The following is a 23,987-nucleotide window of genomic DNA, read 5'->3' as shown; positions in this document are numbered from 1 at the left end:
AACAGTGTGAACATGATCCTGTGTAAATATGTTTGTGTGTAATATCTGCTCCCTGGTTGATGTCCGTGTATCTACCTCTGTGTTTGGTGTGTAGAAAGCTCTTCCAACCAATAGCAAGAGTGGAGGACCGACGGAGGTAAAGCTAAAGCTGATTGGCTGATTGACTTCCTGCTTCCGGCATCATGTGATCCGCTCTGTGTTTTCCCAAAATGTGTTGGTGGTCAAAGCGGATCAGGAGGTTTTAAATTCAGCTTTCACAGATGAGGAAAAAAAACAAAACTTTGCCGGCAGACATTTTGGGAAAGCAGCCTCTGTGTGTTGTGATTGGCTGGTCACTGTGATGTCATACAAGGTCACGCCATCTTGTTCCTCATCCTGAGGCGCGCTGCGTGGGAGGAGGAGCCAAGATTGCACCCATTGACACACCACTAAAGCTTAAACTCCGCCCACCCAGAGTGCCCCAGGGTGGCAAAACAAGCACGCCTCCTCAGACTGCATCCAGCTAACACCCGCCACCTTTAACTGTGTTTGTTTTGAATCGGAGCAGAGTAACAAGAAGCTAACGCTGCGGCTAGCTTAGCATCAGTCACTCAGGGCATCATTTGGGTTTGTTTATTGAGATTGACGCCAAATGATGAAGATGATGAAGATGATAAACAAACATGACGTCCAAATGTTGACGCCATGTAATTAACTCCCATTTGACATTCAGGAGCAGGTTAAAGATTTATAAATATATAAGCTTTAATATAATTAAACTGATCCATGAAGGATCAGCAGATAAAGGGAGTTTCCCAAAAAAACGCAAAATGTTGACATATTTTCTGTTTCTACTCTTTACTTGCATTCATTCACTCAACAGGATAAGCGGTAACGGAGACTGAATGAATGAATGAACAGGTTTTTTCATTCAACAACAAACAAACCTGTGCTGTCGCCCCCTGTTGGTCAAAGTTGAAAACTTTAGGGGCCATGTTTGTACAGCTTTGTTAAAAATATTCAGCACGTTTGATGATGTTTGTCATTGATTTACGGTCAAATGTGCACCGGTCACATGTACGTTAGGAACTGGTTGAGCGGTTTAGAAATACTTTTACTCATGTGGTTCCAACATTATCATGAAGCATATCCTGCAAGTTTTATATTGATCGGACAAACACTTTCTGATTTATGGTCTGATTTGTGTTGTTTTGAATTTGTGGCGCCCCCTAGTGGTCGATTCTAAGGAAATGTTTTCGTCGCGTTTGGCCCAGCGGTTGTGGACTTAGATCTGAGTGCATTGGTCAATATCTTGAAAACGCAAAGAAACATCAACAAGCTTTTCTTAGCTTCGTATTAAATGTGGTACCAACCAGACATACGTTCTTTATTGTTTATGTTGAACTGTGGAAAAGTGTAGACGGATGTTCCAGGATGCTCTTCAGTAGAGTGAATGGAGCTGGATATCTGTACCTAGTTTTGTGTGAATCGTATAAAAACTATCAGCGTGGCATGTATGACTTTTAAAAGTTGACCTTTGAATATAGCGCCCCCATCTGGATGATGTTGAGCGGCATTTCCACATAACTTTCAATCAGTGATGAAAATGTCAGGTATCTATAATGTTCTATAATGTGCCATCGCTCAGGAATTTGCTCAAACATGTCTAAGAATAAGAATAAATCATCCTCTTCAGGGCTGAACCTCTAAAAGAACCGACAGGAACAGCTGACATGTGGAGCAAAGAAAGAAAAAGGTTTAAGAGCTGACAGAACTGGATGAACACATAGACAGGTTCAAAGCAAAGTGTGCTGAGTTTGTAATTGCAGTCATCCACGCTCAGGTATGCACTTCTGCTCTGTTCATTTGACTACTGAACAGTTTAGACATGACCTGTGTTCATGATGAAGGAAATATGTCACCACATGTCTTTTTATGACGGCTAATAGTTATTTTGGATGACAAATGGAGTTCTGTGGCGCACAGGTGAGCGACTTCAGCTAGTTGATTTAGCTCTTTCCATTAGATTATAAAACTATAGATGAATGATACCACGTCAGCCTGTAACTGGGTTATATTTTCACGTCTGGCGGAGCATCAGAGCTCGGACACCTCGCCCTTTACATGCTGAATTGGGCGCTACAGTTTGGCCTTTAAACTGAAGCGCCTGGTTCAGTAACCCTTTGAAGTCTTCTCAGCATCTCTGCTCGCCAGGCCAACATTCCCCGTCCACGTCAGCATACCAGGATTCTGCCAAAGCACGCAGGTAACCCAGCCAGAGATTTAACACACCTGCTGAATGATTCATGCGTCCTGCACTGAGGCAGCCCAGAGGTCGTGACAACATGAACATCAGGTCGAGGAGGTCATGAGCCGAGACGAGGTCCAGACTCTAAAGGTCAAATACACATCATGAGAACACTAGTCAGACTACAGACTACAGATATATATATTAGTCTATGCACTGATCTGATAACGTTATCATTTATCAGTTCATTAATTCTCAACATGTGCAATTAAGATAATGTGTCACTTGCTACCCGATCCGTACATCCTGCCCGATCGCTACTGAGCATGTGCAAACTAGTACGACACACCTGTGGTTAAACGCTCTCGTGCCAACAGTTTCTTCCTGATCATTCTACATTGTGAACAAAAAAAACTGTGTTGAAATGGGGAGGAGTAGAGCTGGTTAAGGTTTAGTTGTTAGCTTAACATTAACGGAGGTTGCGTTGAACTCATCAACTTTATAGATACATAAACTAAAGTTGTCTTAACCTAACTAAGTAGTTTAGTTTTCCTAAGTAGTTTAGTTGTTTAAACCTAACTAAGTAGTTTAGTTGTCTTAACCTAACTAAGTAGTTTAGTTGTCTTAACCTAACTAAGTAGTTTAGTTAATGATACTTTCATGTAAGATACCAGTTATTGGAGTCACTTCCAATAAATCACAGAGTGAATCAGATGACAGCGTCTAATGGAAACACTCAACAGATTATCAGTCCTATTGTATCTCCTGACTACATCATTCTTTCTCGTCTATCTGAGGTCTGTCTGCGCTCAGCCTCAGACTCTCATTGTATACTTTCCAGATGTTTGAGGTCAGAGAATCCAGTGGTGGACGCCGGTTCAACCTTTACTTCCCCCCTCGTCTTCCACCTCTGTCCTGAAGTGCACTCTGCAGTGTATTTGAGTAGAAATGTGGAGATTTGTGTTTTCGGAGGAGAAACGGGAACAAAAACATCCCAGTGTGACATCATAGGGTATTTCAAAAGTCAGAATTTCTGGACGGGACCGGCTGTGTGGAGCCAGGAGCCTCATCAGCGCCGTCTTAAAGCTAGGGTGGGCGAAAACAGCCGTTGAGATTCCGTCGCGTGCTCTCTGGCCTCTCCCTGCCACGCTACCTGCTGTAGCTCCTCCCACCGAACGTCAGTTATGCGCGTTCATGTGAATTCAGTTACATTGATAGGAAGACGAAACACGCAGGGACGCACCAACGTCGTTGCCAAGGTGACCGGACAGTCCCACAGCCAATAAGAACGGAGAATCGGAGCCTCGCTCTGATTGGTCAAAGTGTACATGAGCGGTGGCAATTTTTGGGTGCGGCCCACAGAGGCAGGGGAGAGCAAAGTTATGAGCAGATATTCTCAGAGCACTTCACCTACATATAGCTGACTGGCTATTAGGACAGTTTTGCCAAATATTACAGTAAAGAAATTACCCACCCTAGCTTTAACAGTGACAGTGAAAATTAACGCAGGAAGCAGGGAAGCCGTGACCGTGGCCAACGCCAGCAGGACCTACTGTATGTGCGCTCTGCAGCCTTAAGCTGCACAGAGACTCCATTTGGAAGAGAGGATTGTTAGTCATAGCTGCATGTTGAGCAACACAACAACTGCATTCCTCTTTTGATAGATTGGGCAGCACTGGAAGTGAGCAGAGGTGGAGCTTTGGCTGGGCGGCGTGAGAATGAAATCCTGCTTTACACTAAACGTTGTGACGGGACCGGAGGTCCAGAGGTCAGAGGTCATATTGGGCTTGATATGGCCATCGTTTTATCCATTTACCTTGATTGCTTTGGCTCAGTTTCCTTAAGAAAGTCCAAAGGTGTAAAACTTTGGAGGCTGCTGGTTGTTTCTCCAAATCACTTCATCTCTATAAATCTAAAGTTACAACCCTGAGCTCAGGTCACAGCTGCACACCCTGGTACCATGGTATAATGTCTGTAGAAATATGACACAATCAGTGTTTAGATTGGTTCCATACAAGCCTCTTTTGACTAAGAAGTTATTTCATAGCCAGAAGCTGTTCAACTGTTATTATTGTCAGATTTTCATCTTTTTGACGACCCTGGAACACATTAGGTGACACATTAGACATTGTGAAAACAATCAATTCTGAGCTCATCAGTGAAACTGTGAAGCCAAGACTGATTCATCTGAGACCAACAGTCATTCTGTGTAACTTCAACTGAACGTCTGCTGAACACAGCAGAGAGGAGAGGCTGCAAGTAGAGGCTGTAAATATATATTAATAGTTTAATATATATAGCACGTAGAGCCTAGAGGGTTTTTTATGGGCACTTGGAAACATGTTGGATATATAGATTCCAGTGTTTACAAATTTTAATTATCAAAGAAATGTAACTTTTTTGTGATTAACAATATAACTGTTATTCTGCACTAAAGACATTTTTCAGTTCTCTCTACTTCTAGCCATGATGTTTCAGTTTCCATAGAGGAGCAGGACTTTATACTGCAGTCATAAACAAGGCCTCAGAGATATAAATGTGACCGGAACAAAAAACCCCACATCTGCTCTCGGGTTCAGAGGGTTAAAGTGTTCACAATCTGATCCGTTCAGCTTCCTGATATTTTCATTGGTGGCACCAACAGAACAGTGAGGCCCCCAAGTGTAACCAAAACATATGTACAGCTAAACCCAGGACATTAGCTGAGAGCCTCCAAGGTCCAAATAACAACGAGGCGTGATAACATCCAAACACACCACTTTTTGTAGTTGTCTTCCCAGATCAGGTATCCACACATTTGGAGCTGTGATCTTGGGATCAGGCGGAAAATGAAATCTGCCTTTATGAATGAGGCTTCTGCTGTGGAGCCTGGACGTGACTTAGCGTGGTTTCACTCGGCCTCAATGAATTATTGGTTGGCTCTGTGGGCCTTTGGAATCCAGGGGCCCCAGAGGGGAGGACGTCAAACCAACAAGCAGAAAACACCAGACCACAAGCAGATTACCTGCAGAAGAGCCAGTTACACTGCTGGAAGTCTGAGGTTCACACGGCTGTTGGGCCACGATCGAAGCAAAACTATTTTCAAACGTGTGGAGAGTTGTGCAACTGGATTTCGATCTGTGTGTGTGTGTGTGTGTGTGTGTGTGTGTGTGTGTGTGTGTGTGTGTGTGTGTGTGTGTGTGTGTGTGTGTGTGTGTGTGTGTGTGTGTGTGTGTGTGTGTGTGTGTGTGTGTGTGTGTGATCAGATTTGTAAATGTGTAAAAAAAGAAATGGGGTGTTTTGTAGTGTACTGAAATTTCTCGGCACATTGACATATTTGTAGACAGTTTTTTCAGTTTTCTTCTAACATTTACAGACAGTTTTGTCTACACATTTCTAAATCTCAATATACTTAAGATTTGAAGGTCTTTTTTGACATATTTACAAATCTGATTCCGCCCATGTGGATTCTGAATACACATTTGCAGATTTCTGTACACATTTATACAAATCTCAGTACGCATTTAGAGATTCTTTTACACAAATAGAAATGTGATTACGCACACATGTAATGAAATACAGTCACACCACTCTCCACAAACATTAGCCAATAGTTTTGCTATGATATTGGACCATAAACTGTTGTCTGATTAGATATGAAGATGGAAAATGGAGTATCAAAGGTACAGAAGGTCAGCAAAACTGCTTTTTTCCCCACAGATATACATCAGTAGAGTTACATGAGGTTTATTTTGTATCTCATTGGGTTCTGTATCTTTTTCTCCTAACACCTTCATGCATCCTGGTGAAAACATGAGCTGACAACATGAAGTTAGCCGTAAGATTATTTATGTCGGGATCACATCAAAACCTCCAGACATCCGGTCTTCATCCGCGGATGGAGCTGTAATGAGACTAAATTATGGGATTTTGGTCACGTAACAGTCCGTCAGCTAGATGTTTAATTCAAAATTGATGAACTGTTTAAGATATTTTCATTCGTTTGGCTGGAGGCCGTCATGGATGTTCTTCTTTGGAGTGTTTACTTTTTAAAGGGTGGTGCCAGATATTATTGCACATACCTCTATACATATATGATGAATGTGGACTACTTTCTGTTTCTCGTGCACATTTCTCCCTCGCTCACATTCCTCTCCTCGCTTCACGCTCTTAAAACGTTCATCCTGTTCATGTGTTATTTAAACCCTATCTTGTTTTTCTTGCTGTGAAATAATTATAAATTCCTCTCCTATGTGTTAATGTGTGAAATTGGTCCTTAAACATACCACCTAAATTAAACCTGTAATAGTCTCCACCAAACGCTTTGACGGACAGTCTGAATGCTCCTCACCCGTCGCCCTCAACGACTGAATGATTGTTGCATCTAGTAATAATCCGTTTGTCCCTGTCTTTGTCTTTTTGCTCCCCGGATGCAGATAAATGTTATTCCAACCAGACCGGCCCCAAGTGCGTCTCCTCGTGCTCTTCATCCGCAGAGGTGGAGCCCAACTCCTCGTCCTCCTCGTCCTCCATCCTCCCCGTCAGCCAGATGATCGACAAGGTCAGAGGTTACTGCTCCACGCGCTCCGACAACTTCTACAAGAACATCATCATGTCCGACAGCTTCGCCAACAGCACCAGGTTCTAGAGCCGTTCTAGAGCTGATCTATAGCTCGACCGCCCTTTTGTGTTTTGGAACTGTCCGATTCGTTCTAGAAAATGTAGTGACATCATCCTCCCGGCGGCTTCAGTGACTGTTGAAGGTTCCGATCGATATGAAGCGTCACACTGGAACCCGCCTCGCTGTTCTGGGACGGCCCACAATGTTATTTAATGCTTTGCTTTTGTTCTCGAACTGCCAGCCAACACGCAAGAACCTTTAGTGCTCTTGAAGAACTCCTAACCTTCTAGAACTCTCTGTCGGCCTCACCAGTTTAGAGTCCGCTGTGTTCTGGAGCTGCTCCAATCGTTCTAGAACTCGTTCCCAGCCTCAGCCAGAAAGGATTTCTAGAATTCACACCAAACGCAAATTGAACTTTTCGCACCCAGAGCTCTATGACAGCACCTCACATTTGCTCAGAAAGTCTTTGTGTGTAAATGTATGCGTATAAACCATAGACTGTCTATGGTGCAAACAATAACCACGCTGCCGTATCTACGCCTATATGACGTTATTTTGAGTGTTGATGGAGCAGCTACAACGTTAGCATAGACTAGCACCGATCGATCCAAACTCCATTCAGAAAACAAGCATTTTAAAAGTTGTTTTCTTATCATCTTGTGGACAGTCTTATCAAGCATGTATTCAGCAACATCAACATCATTATGTAGTTATTTCAGAATCCATTTTTTCCTTATATTTAAATTAAATTACAGCAAAATCAGTTTATTTTGGGTTCATTCAGGTGTAGTGAACCAGCCGACATGAGGCTTGCTATATACAGTGAATACCCCTCTGGATGATGTTATGAACCCAGACAAGACGGCGTTTGGTTTCCCAGGATATCTGGGACTTCCAATGAAATGTAAAGAGCAGCAACAGTGGTTTTTCAACCATGATTGATGAAACGTGGTTGGTGTCTACATGGCGGTAAACCCCTCCTCCTCTCTGCCGCGTTTAATGCAAGTTACTCGAATAAACACAATTGATCTCGTGGTCAAAATGCTTGAGTAAAGCAAGGCAACAGTTTCTTTGCGTTTTGGTGTGAACACAGCAGCTTCTCTAACATTCCTCCTGAGCAACAGTCTGACCTTTCTGGCCGAGCACAGATGTAGAAGATGTTCTAGAAGGTTTTCTGCCCAATATGTCTCTCTGGTCATCAAGAATGTCTGCAGCCTTCCTGCCATCCTCACCTGACCCTGGAGCTTTGAACCAGAATCCTCTTTGTCTTTTTATTGTAATGTGTTTAATCATGTACATGGTTGGCAGACATGGGAGCCCCAGTTTTTAATCGGACTGACTCAAGATTCTATTTCTTTATCTAGTCATCAAAATTCATAAGAGCTGGTTGGTTTGTGTGTCATAATACTAATTAGGTAGCACAGTTTTCCTCTGTTTCAATGCACCAACAGCTACATGATTTAAACCAGCGCCACAAACTTAATGCACTGTCTTTGCTTTGTACGAAATTGTCTGCTAATCAAGAGCAAATCTGCCTTTTTTCTGCAAAACCTTCAAAAGGAAATCTGTGAACTTACTGCAACCAACTGCTACAAACCTGGAGCCCAAGTTGATAATCATAGACAAAGTCCCACATTATGGTTTCAAATCCCCGGGGCTCCTGGATAATAATGGGTGTGTGAGAGCTTTGCGGTGGTCAGAGAACGTTGATGCGATTCTACTGTATCAAATCAAATTATAGAATCTGACCTGGCTGCCAGAATGTGCAAAGAAGAGGAAATGAAAGGGAGTAGGGGGGAGAACGGAGAGGGGAGGAAGGCAGATAAGAGGGGAGGAAAGTTCTGGTAGAAAAAAAAGTAGGTTTTGGTGTTTTTTCATACTGTGATGTTTGTTTAAACTGTTCGTTTGTGCATGTGTATGTGGAGCCATATCCCATGTAAATATTGAAGGTCTATCTATTCTATGTGCCTTATTCTATATTGTTATAATGTGTCCGGATGGTTGCTTTAGTTCATGCCTTCACGGGGTCCTGGAAGGGTCACCGGCACTGTACATACAAACCCAAACATTCTCCCCATGCTGTGTCGGCACTTTTCAGTTTGGCGGGAAACAAGTCATAGCGTCAGAAATCCTCGGATGGATGAAACAGAGCGGAATAGAAAACAAAAGAATGACTCCATCGTGTGAGCTACAGACCTTTTTGTTCTAACTCTCAAACCTAATTAGAGATTTTCTGAACATATTTACATTCTATTATAATGTATATCATCATGGAAAACAAAGACAAAATGCCAAAGCCTATCGACACACATTTGGAATTATTGAAAATATCTTATCTCTGGAAATGTCTCAAAGCTCTGAAGTGTCCAGACAAAAATCACACAAGGTTTAATGGGGGTAATATTAACCTCTTCCTGTTGCCACATTCTGCTTTGAAGATAATAAGAACCGAGCTAACGCCAGTTGGCCACTGAGGCTCGGCTCACTGTACACGGCAGCCAAAGTTTAGCAATCATAAAAGTACTCATTAATGGCCACAGCATTACTGATCAAGTGAGGAATCCTGTTTATGTTCAAATATGATTTTTTGAATTCCGCAATTGGTAACAGCTTGGTTTTTAAAACAGGAAATACGCTTAAAGTGGCTTAAACCTTTAAATGAAAAACATTCAGAGTGCAGCTGCCAGGTTGATATTATCACTATAAAAGGTCAGTTCATCCACATCCCCAAAAAAAACCTTTCCCATGTGGTGCCCAGCCTTGCACATAGTTTGGGTTTTATTCATCTGGGTTTTGAGAACGCCTGCCATCACCCAAACACAAAAGAGGTGGATAGAATTTCATTTGTGGTGCTTGAATAATCAGAAAAGCGGCATTTGAAAAACTCAACAGCAACATCTGTCACGACAAACCATGTCCTGAATACTTTAAATACTCTTCAGAACAGAGTTCCCATCCGTTGACAGCGAGGTCTTTGGTTTATCCTAAGAAATCAAAAAGTTTTTCATCTTTTTATGATTGTAGCACCACAAATTAAATTATCATATTATTATATTATATATTGTAAATTAAACAACCTCAGCAGAGAAAATAACTGTGGCTTAATATGACAATAAGCTAGAAAATCAGTTTCTCCTAAAAAATAACACTCCAATGCAACAAAACTGCATTTTGTTTAACCTTTTGAGGAAAACGTGTTTTGAATTGGATTGTTTGCTTTTGTTGTACCACAAAGTAAAATAACATTAGAACTGTTCAAGTCCCATATGAACCAAGTACTTTCTCTTCCTAAACATAACCAAGTACTTTTGTAGATTTTCAGTTTTGTTTCAATTTAAAATGTTAAACATGTGTTACAAACTGTCTCAATCTGTTTTAAACTGCGACGGTAATCCTGGAGAAAATACCTTTCCCTCGAACGTAAATGAGAATGCAGTTCAGTTGTTTGGGAATGTCATTTTGTCAAAGACAGGAAAGTTCTTGAACTTCTACACGCTACCATTTCCTACTGTGAGCTCTCCAGTTATATGTGTTAACAAGAGTTTCCTAGATTAGCAGTGACAGTTTGGTCCATGTAAAACATCCAGTCATCAGCGTAGAGATTTATAAACGTCACTGTTACTGATAACTGCAGTGGAACCAGTTCTGTTCAGGTTCTGTTTAGGTGCGTTTGTTTTGATGTTGTTTCTTGCTGGAGCTGACTGGATGTACTTTTAGATTTAGGGATTTAACTTCATTTGGATGGAAAAGTCATGGTTTGTAAGAATCGCTTGACCTTTTGATATACTGCCTTGTTTAAAACTTTTAATTTAGCTTCGATTTAGGCATATTGAATATAAGGAGAGCAGTTGGTTTGTTTTTTACCCTTTAATTATTGCCAAATGACATAGTTCTTTCCAGAACATGTCCAAGGGCATTATTAGGAATTAATCAAGGGCACCAGACAACTTAATTAAAGTTTTTTGACATTATTAGGGACAATCAACACTTTTTTAGGACATTACCTGGTATTCAATTTTAAAAGACCAAAAACTCACTATTGCACTATATATAATATTCATGATACATCCTCCAGTTTCATCTTAAATAGAAGAGAATAAAGTAATCATGTGTGTCAATTTAGATAATTTCATGGCGGCAATATGTCATTTTTAGACTTGATTTTTCCCCCAAATATTAATAAATCAATCAAAAGTTAAGTGGAAAGAGGATACACAGCACCAATGCAATGCAGCCTGGCTAAGATATTTTGTTGAAAAGGTTGTTTTTAAGAAAGGGAAAGAAAATGGATTCATTATGTGTATTATAGGTTTCATAAAACCTTTATTCTTCCTTTGTGTTTTTTTGTCAGCCTTGAGCAAACCTGACATGTTTACCGTGTGCTATACTTTAATTTATTTTCTGGATGTACAGTTTCTCAGCCTCTGTTTCATTTAGTTTAATCTTTGTTTTAACCAGACAATCATCCGTTCTGAAAGGTAAAACACAGAGATCCTTTAGGAATTTGAGGATTTTGGATGACTCATCAAGTGTTGGCTACCCAGACATGACATCCATCGTCCACAGGGAGCCAACAGTGTTCAGCACCAGAGCTTCTTTGTGTGGAGAAGCACACGTTTTACTGAGCGTCGAGCTTGGCCCAAGTTTCTCTCTTCTTTGCATAGTGGTGGAAGATGTATTATACGGCCCTCAGAAACTAAATCCAGCCACGGTGGAAGACCAGATGAGGCGTCTTTGGCAGCTTCAGTGGCGTAGCTCGGTTATTCTGTCCGTCACTGACCCGTGTTCAGCCCGAGTGAGAAAAACAAAACCAAAGGCTGCTAAGTAAACAGCACCAAAATAAATCCCCCTAAACCCCCTCAATTAAGAAGACTGGTATGACTTGTGTCTGAAGTAGGCTCTGATTAAATCATTCATTTCAATAGTTACAGATGTTTAAAGAGGGAACACATCAGGAGAATCAACATTGAAATGATGTCCATGCGGATGTCCCACTGAGAAGGAAATGACCCAAAACTGAATAGAACAATTTGTTTCCCTATTTGAAAATGTGTTTTTAGATCCTCTATGGACCAAATCTTTTGACAGTTTACTTCTAGTCATTCATTTGTGTTATTGATTTTCACTGAGAGATTTCCACCCAGATTGCTTAAAATGTAAAAACGTAAAGGATCCGACTGGAGTGATGTACCAGATGTGTTCTGATGAGGATTGTTATTGATCTTGGCTTTTCCTGTTGTTTAGTATTTGTATTATATATTATGTTGTTGTTTTATGGTTTGTCAGTGATTTTCTTATCTGGATGTTCACTTCAGCATCTCAACATTAAAGGGAATTAAAAGTTCACAGAGGTTGAATCTTTATTGTCACCGTTTCACAGAGACAAGCGAAGATTTGTTTATTTTAAGGGTGATTTTATGGCTTGTTGTCTGACAACAGAAAAATCCTGAATGTATGCTCAGATTAAGTGTGTTTTGTAGACGGGTTAAGGTCAATTAACTGGATAAATTAAACCCTGACTCTGTGATTCAGACATTTCATGCTGTCACTGTCACTTATCCAGTCAAGCTCACCATTGCTGTTGTGTACCGCCCACCAGGCCCTCTTGGTGAGTTCCTGGAGGAGCTTGACACACTAGTCTCATCCTGCTCGGCGACTTCAACATCCAGACTGATAAGTTAGAACCTCTGCTTTCCTTCCTCTCCTCCTTTGACCTCTATCGCTCTCCCTCTCCTCCTACCCACAAGGCCGGCAACCAGCTGGATCTTATCTTCACTAGACACTGTTCTACTGCTAACCTCTCTGTCACTCCCCTCCAGCTCTCGGACCACTACTTCATGTCCTACTCCCTCTCCCTCTCCTCTCCCCCCTTACTTCCTCCACCTACCCACATGGTTTCTACCCGTAGTCACCTCCGCTCCCTCTCCCCCGCTGATCTTTCCTCTTCCGTTACCTCTGCCCTCCCTGACCCTGAATCCTTCTCTCTCCTATCCCCCGATACTGCTACTGATCTTCTCCTCTCCACCCTTTCCTCCTCTTTGGACAACCTCTGTCCCTTCACCTCCAGGCCTGCACGCCCAACTCCTCCTGCCCCATGGCTGTCGGACTCAGTGCGTACTGATAGACGGAGCCTAAGAGCGGCTGAGCTCTCATATTTTATCAGATTTTTCCTCACCCGTCTCCACTCTCCCACTCTCTTATCAGATGAGAGGAAGACAACTTAAGAGTGGAGCTCCATCAGGAGGACCATATGTTCTGTATGTGTGTGTTCACTGGACGCCAGAATACATACTGCACATAATGAAGCACAGGCCTCTGAATCCGGAACAATAGAACCCGTCCTCTCCACTCATTTCTCCTCACATCACCTCCTCCCTCCTCCTCTAATATCACATATTCTTTACTCTCCTCTGACGCTGATGAAACACATACGCACGGCCATCACAACAATACGTTCAATTATCTGTTTTGAGTTTGTGAGTTTGAAACAGCCACACGATCTGCCTGCTCAAGAACCAGTGATGAAGGGGGGAGGTTGGCCACACATCAGACCTCATAAACCCGAATATACCGTCAGTATAAAGTGTGGTCGGAAGGAAGGGGAGACGGGGGGGGCCGTTGGGGTAAACAGACTCCATCGCTCAGATTAAATTAAAGTGGATGTATGGAAGTCACTGTGTTCTATTCACTGCAGAGACAGAGAAACATTTAGGATGTTATTCAGACCAAACTTTGATTTAAAGCCGCTTTTAGTGATATTTTTATTAAAAATGACCTGAGATGCTGAGCAGGTCTTTTTTTTTTACTGGAGCAGTAAAATAAATGAGGAGGGAGGAGAACGGGGGGATTTAAATGAAACACACCTGCATTTCAATGAGGCGAAGGAGTGTTTGACGTTTGGTAATTAGCTGCATCAGTTTCTGATTGAGACACTTTAGTTTGTATCAAACAGAAGCTCTGAGAGAAGTGAGAACAAATGCTGGAGGTCCATCTTCTGAGTCTGATCCAAACTGTTTCCTTCTTCATCCTTCAGTTTATCACAAACCTTCAACATCAAAACATCTGGAGATACGAGGTTTTACTTGGACAGGAAGAGGATGAAAGACTGTCATCTGCAGCTGTCAGACAAATGTAGGACAAAATGTACCCCTGAGATGTAGTACAGTAAAAAGTACAATATGTACCTCTGAGATGTAGTACAGTAAAAAGTACAATATGTACGTCTGAGATGTAGTACAGTAAAAAGTACAATATTTACCTCTGAGATTTAGTTGAGTAAAAAGTACAGTATTTTCCTTTGTAATAATGTGCTCTGAAATAGAGCTTCTCTGAGGGTAGTTGAGGCGGTTCTTGGCGGTCCAGGACTTCTGGGTTGTGGGTTGAGGGTTCTGGTGGGTGTTTGGCATTCAGAGGGCAGGAGGTAGCGTCTGCTGCCGGTCTCAGACTGTAAGATGTGGTCGTGTTCTCCAGCAGAAAACCCACCGGGATTAAAATGCAGCAGCAACAAAGCAACAAGAAAACAGGCAGGAAACAGTTCCCGGGTCGAGGCCACCTCACTTAGACACCGAGGGGTAATTTATACGAGCCAGACGACCGCAGATCTGTTTTGAACAGAGCGGCGCGTGTTTGTGTGAATCTGTGTTTACAGTTATTCAAATGTGAAGATGAGATCTTCAGTAGCAGAAGGAGAAGTCGGGCCATCTGTTGAGAACTCCCTGTGGTGCATCACGCAGACGGACTATTCATAGAGAAGAGTTAGCAGTATTTCATCCTGACGATACATCAACCTGACGTGGACCATATGTTGATATATATGAGAGAGGAGAAAAGTATTCACATCTTTTACTAAAAGTAGGAATACCGCTCTCTAAAAAAATGACAAAAGTATTAACATACTTAGAGTGAAAGTACATGTTTGGCAGATTGATAGAGAGACCTGGAAGGGACATGAAGGGGAAAAAAAACGAAGCTGTACTTTTTCCAGATGAAAGCTTTTTTGTTTATGGTCTCAAAAATTGGTTGGAAAATTTATGGCGCAATAAATTTGATGTTTTTTACTGTTAAATCAGATCACACAAGTGAGACAAAAACTAGCAGCTAGCGTACGAAGAGGTCAAGTCTCTAGGAGACTGCTTCACCGTGAGAACAGCAGAACCGAGGTCATAACAGTGTGTTACAAAAGCATAAAAGATAAGCAGGCAGTAATCTCTCCCTTTTTATAATTATTTTGTATTGGTGTGAAAAAACAACCAAAGTTTCACTGGATAGATCTTGAACACATCGAAAACAAAGATCCACTAAAAGCAGAAGACGTTGAGAGATCAGACGGAAAAAGAATAAATTAAATCAAACAAGTGAAGACAGTTCAAGACTCAACAGCACAGATCCTGAGATTTACTTATCTTATCTTAACGGCCCAGAAAGGTCCCTGATGGTTGGAACACACAGACTTTTAGGTTGATATGTCTTTTTTCCATTTCTAAAAACAGATCCAGTATCTCGAAAAGAGTGAGTTTCATAAAGTCTGCACAAACTGAATCAGCGTGTTGGATTGAGGAGCTACAACATGATAGAGAAACAGCAAAGAGGGGAACAAAACGTGTGTTTATGTGAGAAGATGTGAAAGATTGTGAGTTAATATTGCACATTTTTCCTTATTCTCTTTATTTTCATGGTTATTTTCAAGCCTCCCCCAACTCTCTCTCTCTATCTCTCTCTCTCTCTCTCTCTCAGGAAGGTTGATCTGGCCTTTTACTTGCAGACAGTAAGTCCGTCCGTCCGTCCGTCCGTCCGTCTGTCTGTCTGTCTGTCTGTCTCTCTGTCTGTCTGTCTGTCTGTCCGTCTGCTTCCTGAGGCAAAGATGATGTGAATTGGTTTAATTCTCATTTCCATCCACCTCCCTTTATCTTTTTATTACAAACAAAAGAAAAGATATTTGGTGTGCTTAATACAAACCCTGAAGTTAATACATCACATTAAAAGAAACACTCAATTCCCATAGTTCCACCTGTCTTAATGTGCTAGGAGTGGGAAAATATAAAATGATGGATAATAATGGATGGAAGAGAATAAAGTGTTGTGTTTCTGCTACTTAGAAAGTAGAATGAACAGTTCTGAACATTGTGAACAAATCAGAATAATATACAGGTAGATAAAAGGCATTTGCAGAGGCATTCAGAATTTGCCCTTTTGCAGTGTTAAAGGTCAAATTCTGTCCACAGTGTCTCGACAATGTGACTGTTAGATAGAATATAGCCTATATTTGACAGTGATTCTTGTACTGTAGCAGGAGTACATGTAGTTTTCCAGACCTTGAATCATTGAGTTGAGGGTTGTGTAACGGAGCTGTGTCATTAACGGAGGCGTGAAATAGAGCGTCAACAGGAGCCCAACGGCCGACCTTTCCCGTGAGAGGGAGGGAAACCAATCACGGCTGATCTGGGTGAGTGAGTCCCTCCTTTGGTTTTAGTTGCCAGGTATGATGTCCTGTAATGTGTGAGAGCTGCTGTTTCAGCCCAAACTATTCTTTACTTCTGCTAGTTGAATCTTTTCACGTGGCTGAAAACGACCCGCAGTAAATGAAGGAGACTTAATTGCAGGGTAGAACTGAACTGTTTGGCCTCTGTAACACAAGGAGGTAATGATGATGATTTAATTATGGGTTAAGGAATTCACACCCTGACCCCATCCTCAACCCACTGACCCTCCCACCTGGCCCATCCTCACCCCTCCTCACCCCGTCCAGAGACAATAAGACAGCTGAACAATCAGACATTCCTCTACTAACAGCAGCATCCTTCCATCGAACCGTCATACCGTCCTGCCACCGTACTAACGTTCAATCCTTCCATCGTACCAATGTACAGTACCATCCTGCCATCATACCGTACAATCATTATCCTTCCATCACCCCATTCTTCCATTGCACCATCCTTCCATTGCACGATGATACGCTCCTACCAACGCACCATCCTTCATCACACCATCCTTCATCACACCATCCTTCATCACACCATCCTTCCATCACACCATCCTTCCATCACACCATCCTTCCATCACACCATCGTAACAGCGTAACATCCTTCCATTCTATCCAACGTACCATCCTTCCATCTTGTCATCCTGTCATCGTCCTGCTATCGTACCATCCTTCCATCTTGTCATCCTGCCATCGTACCGTCCTGTTGTCCTGCTATCCTACCATCCCACCATTGTGCCGTACTTCCATCATACTATCCCGCCATCGTACCAGCGTATGTTCCTTCCATCGTATCGTCCTGACATCATACCAACGTACCAACTTTCCATTCTTCCATTGCGCCATCTTACCATCATGCCATGATACATCATACTTGGGACAGATGGGAATGATGATGGGAATGATGATGGGAATGATGATGGATGGACTGGAAGATGACAACATATGTGATGGATTGACAGAGATTATTTAGCATTTTTTTATTTAAAAATGAATGAAAATATTTATTGATAGCAATACCAATTTACCCCCATACTCCAAATCTGTTCCAGGCAGTATCACAAAATTTACTTTTTTTGTGAAAAAAACGTCTCAATATATTGCTTTAGCTTGATCTGATTCTGGAAAATGATTTCCTCATGGTGGTTAGCGGTCAAATCTGTCTCCTTCAGGGAGAACTTGATCAGGACGAGTCTGGGCATCAGCTGTGTTTGAATTCTTGCTCCTTGGAGGACTTTTACTTTACATTCACTGTACTACTACATACATCAGATCTGCTATGTGGAGTAATAATACGGCAAGATATACATAACTGTTATCACAACGTCTTTGATATATGAAGCTTTTAAAGCTGTAAACTGTGGGTTCTGTTCCCACTGTTATCCATACTGGCGTGTCTGAGCTCATCTTATTCCTGTAGATGAAAAGCTTTAAAAACATAGACGGTGAGCTCACAATGTTGGGAAATTTAGAAAATATATAATTCAACTAGAAGGAGCCGTCGTCTTTACAGACTGCCGCCCGCAACTTATGTAACACAGAAGACAGGAAGTGAACAAAGGGCACTACAAAGGTAGTGTCTCATTAAAAGACTGTTTTCCTGGCAGTGTGGAGCGCTTCCTTAAGATGAGACTGATATTTCTGTATTCCTTTAAAACGTCAAATAGATTTTTGTGCATCAAACAAGTCCTGCATGTTGTTGGTCCAGAACAACAGAAATGACAGTATGTTTGACAGGAAGTTTAGAAAATAAAAACGGTTTTATGTGATGACAACGCTGCGGTTCAGGTTTGTTTGTGAAACAACTTGGTCATGGAAAGATTATAGTTTCGGTCAAAATGACTACTCTGTTAGGAGTTGGGCATCATCAGTGGTGACAAAGAAACCACATTAACTGTTTGTAGGAAAAAGCATCTCTACTCTTAAGATCTGACGTTTGGAGGATCCATCCGTCCTCCTCGCTCTGCGGACTCTGTGGCTCTTTAATAAAGACGAGCGTCATGAAGAGCTTTGTCATTGAACATAAACGTGTTGTTTTGGGGCATTTACCGTAAAGATTGGCTTGTTTTTCCTGAGAGGACAGTCTCGTGCATATTCCGCTCCAGTCAATCAACGGTGCTGGATGTGTATGCTGCGGTCGGTAGCCTCCATGATTAATGCTACATTTTTGTCTTAATTTGTTGTCTTTATTACTGGAGCACTTATGGCTTATTTGATAAACACACACTGCTAAAGGGGCGCCGTCCTTCCATACGGGCGCCTCAATGAGGGGACTGACAAAATTCATAATGTATAACTTTTACTTTTTATTACTAATACTATTTTAATTTTAAATATTAAATTCTAGAAAATTGGTGAATGTGGCAAGTTCTCATGCAAAGAGTTCTCCTTAATCACCAGTAAAAGCCTATTTGAGGCGAATCTGTTAGCATGAGTATGTATTGCATGAAGGCCAATGATTGGTTGAATGAATGATTGAACAGAATTGATTTTCAGTATTGTCAGAAATGAATACAAAAAGTTGAAACTTCAGCATGTCACATTTTACTGAAAGGAAGTGAGCACCAAGAGATTTTCTCAGCGCTGCCCTGAGGACACTGACATTCTTTGTCTCTATAAAAAGTAAAAGAGCGGTGGAAAGACAGGTGAGCTAAAACGTCTCTCGTTAAGATAGATGGAGGACCTTTTTTACCACCCTAACAAAACAGGATCCCCACTGGCTCTGCTTTTATTTTATTTTAAGCAGTTCTGGTTCATTAAAGACGTCCGTCAATCATCTGTCTCGTAAAACAGAAACTTTTTTTTTCTTATTGAAGTGCCATCTTTGAAGATATAGTAGGTAAAGTAGTTTATACTGAGGGCAACGTCTGAACTAAATATCAAAACAATCTTTCAACAGTTTTGAAGGTATTTCAGTTTGGAACAAAGTGGTGGACCATCATCTCCACCTCCAGACAGCTTTATGTCCCTGCTTTTTGTAGCTTTCAGTTCTGGAGCATTGAATGATGTTTGAGTTCATCATTTGTTTTGAATCATACTTTCTTCTCACTCTGCATGTCCAGTACATTTCAGATCATCAGTCAACAAATGGATGCTTTTGAATGTATATGATTACCAAATGTTTTCAAAGCTCTTTGACTCTGAGGAGGTGAAGGATGAACTCGAGGGCCGTATATTGGCTCTGCAGACCAAACCACTGCAAGCTGGAGTTTTAATGCCGGCTCAGTGGGGAAATGGAACCTGTCAACAACAACAGCTGCTGCTTTTGAGCAACAATCATTTTATTCAGTCTGTTGAGATATGTTTCCTATCCTACTGATATATTTTGACTTATTATGAATACATTGTTCAGTTGATTTAGACGTTTTTCATGATTTCTCTTTTACAGTTTTCTGTTTTTCTTTTCTTGTCACTGACACAATTTTTGGACTTGAATGATGAAAACGTCTCTTTCCTCTCTTTCCTCTCCTCCCTCTCATCGCCTCTCTTTCTCTCTCTCTTTACCTTTTCCTTTTTTTACTACCTCTGCCCACTGCCCTCCCTTTCTCCTCCCTCCACCTCTCTCCCATTATCTCACCTCCTCCTCTATAATTGGCTGTTACCTCGGGGCGATGGCAGCGACAGGCTGTTGTTTTCAGTTTCCCTCTGCTCTCTAATTATCTCGCTGAAGACCTTGATGAGAAGTCAGACAGCCGGCTAAATGACATGCAGACACTCACACAAACACACTTAACATTGCTTATTTGCGCCTCCTGAATGATGTTAAAATGTCTGCGTGTCGACAGACAGAAGTAACTGAGCGACTAGAGAGCTGAAACCTTCACTTTAGCAAAATACAAAGTGTGTGTTGTTTATTGACTCCTTATGTTTCCATGAGAAACATTACTGAACTATTCATCTGAAGTTTGTGGACCTGAACAGCCTGAAAATATAATTTAGCACATCCTGGAATGGCACGTTTATCACATTTTAAATACAAAATAAAACGCATTGTCACGCTGTAACATGACACAATAAGGTAAAGAGTCAGGTGATTGAGGGCTTAGCTTAGCATAAAGACTGGCAGTAGATTTGAATGGAATTCGGTTTGGGTTAGAGTAAAATAAAAATGGAAACACTCCACTACTTTAAAACCTGGGTAGTAAGAGGTTTTAAGGCTTTAAAGTAAAGAAGGTAAAGCTTCCTGTCGCGGTGGTGAAACACACTTCCTCCTCACTATTTACACTTTGGGACACCGAGCTCATTTCAGAGCATTTCACGAGATCTAGTGGAGCAATTTTAGGGAAACCCGACCGAAAAGGCTGAACACAGTCTCTGCCTCCCAGATGTTTGGATTGTCCTCGTTAATCTGTTTATGGATCTGGTTTACCACATCGGTCTCTCCTCGGTTACACTGACAGAAAGACAGTGAGACAGCTTCCCCTAAAGGAGGCCCCAAAAAAAGATAAAAGACATGGATACAAAACAGGAGCCCACCTTTTGTGATTCTGTCATTTTCCTGAATCAGTGTTAAGAAGTTTGTTCCAGATGAACTCAGAACTTCACAGCTACTTCATCCAAAACAACTTACAAAGAGTAACCTCTGCCAAAGCAGCAGAGGAGCTGAAAGCTGCACACAGTATTAATCATATTTAATTCCTCAGCATCCTTAGGGTTAGGGTTGAATAAGCGAGCAACAGATCTTCTCTCCCCACTCCACTAAAGCTGTTGTCATTTAACTGGAAGATTTCTATGGAATGAACATTTTGGATGATGTTCGATAGCATTTTAATTTAAATCAAAACCAGATATTGAATGTTATCAGGTTTACATTACATTACATTACAGTCATTTAGCACACACAGTCAGTAGTATGTTACATATCATTCACACACTGATGACAGGCTACCATCAAGGTGCCACCATCAGACTCTAACTAACATTCATCATCCAGTCCACACCGATGGCCTTCAGGAGCAACTTGGGGTTAAGTGTCTTGCCCAAGGACACATCGACTGCTGAAGCCGGGTAAGCTTTGCAGATGTTACTTTTAACATCTGCAAAGCTGAAATAACTCCCAACAAAAACACAACATTTTTTAGTGGCAGCCTGATTTAACGTCCAGTCCGCACCTGCAACCTAGAAACATGATGAGAAGCAGAAAATAAAAATGTCTGATTTATATCTATTTATTGTCATTTTTTAACCAGCGACAGTTGGATAGTTGGATCTTTTCCCCGGGCGCTTCTTAGCAGCCCACTGCTCCTCCGGGATGGTTAAATGCAGAGAAATAATTTCCCCATTGTGGGACTAATAAAGGCTTAATTATTAAAAAATAAGAAGCTGAATAAAATGTATGTAATAAAATATTTTATAAGAGCTTTGTTGGCATTGTAATTTAACAAATCTGGGTATTTTTCTTACAATGTGATTTCACAAAACAACGTGAGGGTACGTAATGTGTTTAAGTTACGTGTAACCGTGGTGGTAACATTTTAACAATTTAAAGTTTTAAGCGACAAAACTACTTGGTTTAGGAAAGAAAAGATGGTTGATAGGCTTTTAATAAGTAAATTTGTTACATAACTTAAGGAGAATAAGTGATTTTAAAAAAATGTCAACGTTCAGTTTTGTTTCACACAGGAAACGAACACGAGTCTCCTTTGTGAAAGTCGTGTGTTTGACCATCCACACACCCTGACTTCCTTTAATTAAAACATATTTCAATTGAAGCCGGGGAAGTTGTGTGTCCACCACGACAAAGCATCCTGAACTACTTTTAATTGGCTTTGAGTCTGTCATTTTAACACATTACCTGCCAACACCACGTAATATGCTGTTAAGAGGTTGTGGTCATTTCAAGTATACATACATATCTTGTTTGGTCGATTTTAATAATAAATGTTAAATATATAAAACTTATCAATTAGCAATTAAAAAGTGTTTTACTCGGACAGGCAAGAAGAGAGTAAAGGATAGAATACAAGGCTACAAACACACATTTCCACATATATAAATATATAAATATAAATAAATGTGTCGTCTGCAAACAAACATAACACGATGAAACTTTATTCTTTAAGGGCTGCTGGAAACTGTTCACGCGTTTGCAGATTTCTGTCATTGTCTCCTGCTGCTGCTGTTAATCTATAAAGAGCCTGGAGGTTAGTGAGTTGTCCACCGCGATAAAGCATCCTTATTTACTTTAAATTGGCATTTCTGTGGTGCTGGCATGTCATTTTACCACGTAATACGCTGTTACGGGGGTTTCACCCTGAGTTCAGATGTTGCATTAAAAAACTCCAGTCATGCCGCTTTCACCTTTTTATTTAAGGTGTTTGGGGGGTTGCAGTAGTGTCTCGCCCGCCGTCACCGAGCAACCAAAACCTGCACAAAAACTATCACACCAAATATCTTGAGATTTTTAAATTCTTTCCTTAAACATTCAGCTCAGTCACATCCAGAACAAGACGGAGCAATGTTTCTCCTGAAGAGAAGTTTTCCTTTCACAGGGATGAAATACCAGAATACCAGATCATCTGATCTGCTGCAACATGAATTTGGAAACAATCACTGATATCAGCTTCGATTATGGCAGCATGCTCAGACAAGAGGCACTTCGTAGGACTCCATTCCTGCATTTCATTGCCTCAGACGCACCATGATGAAGATGTGCAACAGATGGAGCTGCATGGACACTTCAGATTACAAAGACCAGAGAAACAAAGAGTCAGGAGCCACATGATTGAGATCACAGTGAGGGACCTAAATCAAGCATGGGGGCATTTTACGGGTCAGCGGGTGGAGGAGGCCCTGATTGATGACATTCAAGCTGTGGAGGTTTCTCGCTGCAGACCCAGCCTCCCCAGTGTATCCTCCTCCTCCTCCTCCTCCTCCTCCTCCTCCTCCTCCTGCTCCTGCTCCTGCTCCTCTTGCTGCTCACTTCTCCCCATCTGTTAAGGTACAGCTCACATTATCCTCCCTCCGTCTGGAAACCACAGCAGCCTCGGAGCCCCTCAGGATACCAATGTTACTCTGCTCCTGGGTGGCAAACCGGTGAAATCTCTGGATCCAGTGGATGTTTTTTGGTGTGAACTTTGTTTTCTTTTTGTGCGATAGTTGACTGGAAACCTTCACAGGCTCAAGGTGTTTGGTTCAGCAAGGTTTTGTACTTGTATCTCTGAGTTCTGGGGAGTTTCACGTGAAGACCAGAGTGTCTTTGATTTTATCACCTGGACGCTGAGGAGGCGAGCAGGATGGACTTACTCACTTACTTTTGGCTCCTCACCACGACTCTGATGTTGATCCACCAGCATCAAGGTAAAAACCAAACCTTCAATATCTGTCCATGTAGAGTTTGAGTTTGAGTTTGCACAATTTAAAAAGTACGCAAACGTATAAGAGAAGGCAGAAAACCCTCTGAGCTTATTGGAAGCCAACACCTAAATGATGTGAAAACATTATAGAAGCACCAGATTAATGAACATAAAATTGCATTGATGGCAAACTTTTGCTCCAAACTTACCAAACAGGAAAGTTTTCTCCTGACTTGTTGAGGTGACGTAGCTTAGCTGTAAGTTGCTGCAGTTTTGCATTTAATTGCATTGACGTTTTATTTACTGAGAATGAAAGCTGACATCTATAGCAGCATTTTTGAGCAAACATTATTACCAGATTTGAAGTTTAAGAAGTCTTTCTTCCTG

General features: G+C 41.4%; 1 protein-coding gene across 1 annotated transcript in view; it reads left to right on the top strand.

Annotated features, from left to right (window-relative positions):
- The window catches only part of adgrg6 (adhesion G protein-coupled receptor G6), a 74,549-nt gene extending 67,606 nt beyond the window's left edge, over positions 1 to 6,943 (top strand). Inside the window, exon 31 of the mRNA XM_054619034.1 lies at positions 6,643 to 6,943. Coding sequence (XP_054475009.1) covers positions 6,643 to 6,854 — 212 coding nt within the window. The 3' untranslated portion in view covers positions 6,855 to 6,943. The remainder of the gene's footprint in view (positions 1 to 6,642) is intronic.
- Positions 6,944 to 23,987: the final 17,044 nt, after the last annotated feature.

This window comes from Anoplopoma fimbria, chromosome 18, assembly GCF_027596085.1.
Source record: "Anoplopoma fimbria isolate UVic2021 breed Golden Eagle Sablefish chromosome 18, Afim_UVic_2022, whole genome shotgun sequence".
NCBI classification, from domain to species: Eukaryota; Metazoa; Chordata; class Actinopteri; order Perciformes; family Anoplopomatidae; genus Anoplopoma; species Anoplopoma fimbria.
The sequence above is the reverse complement of the archived record's forward strand: the minus strand, read 5'-3'. Positions and strand labels throughout refer to the sequence as shown.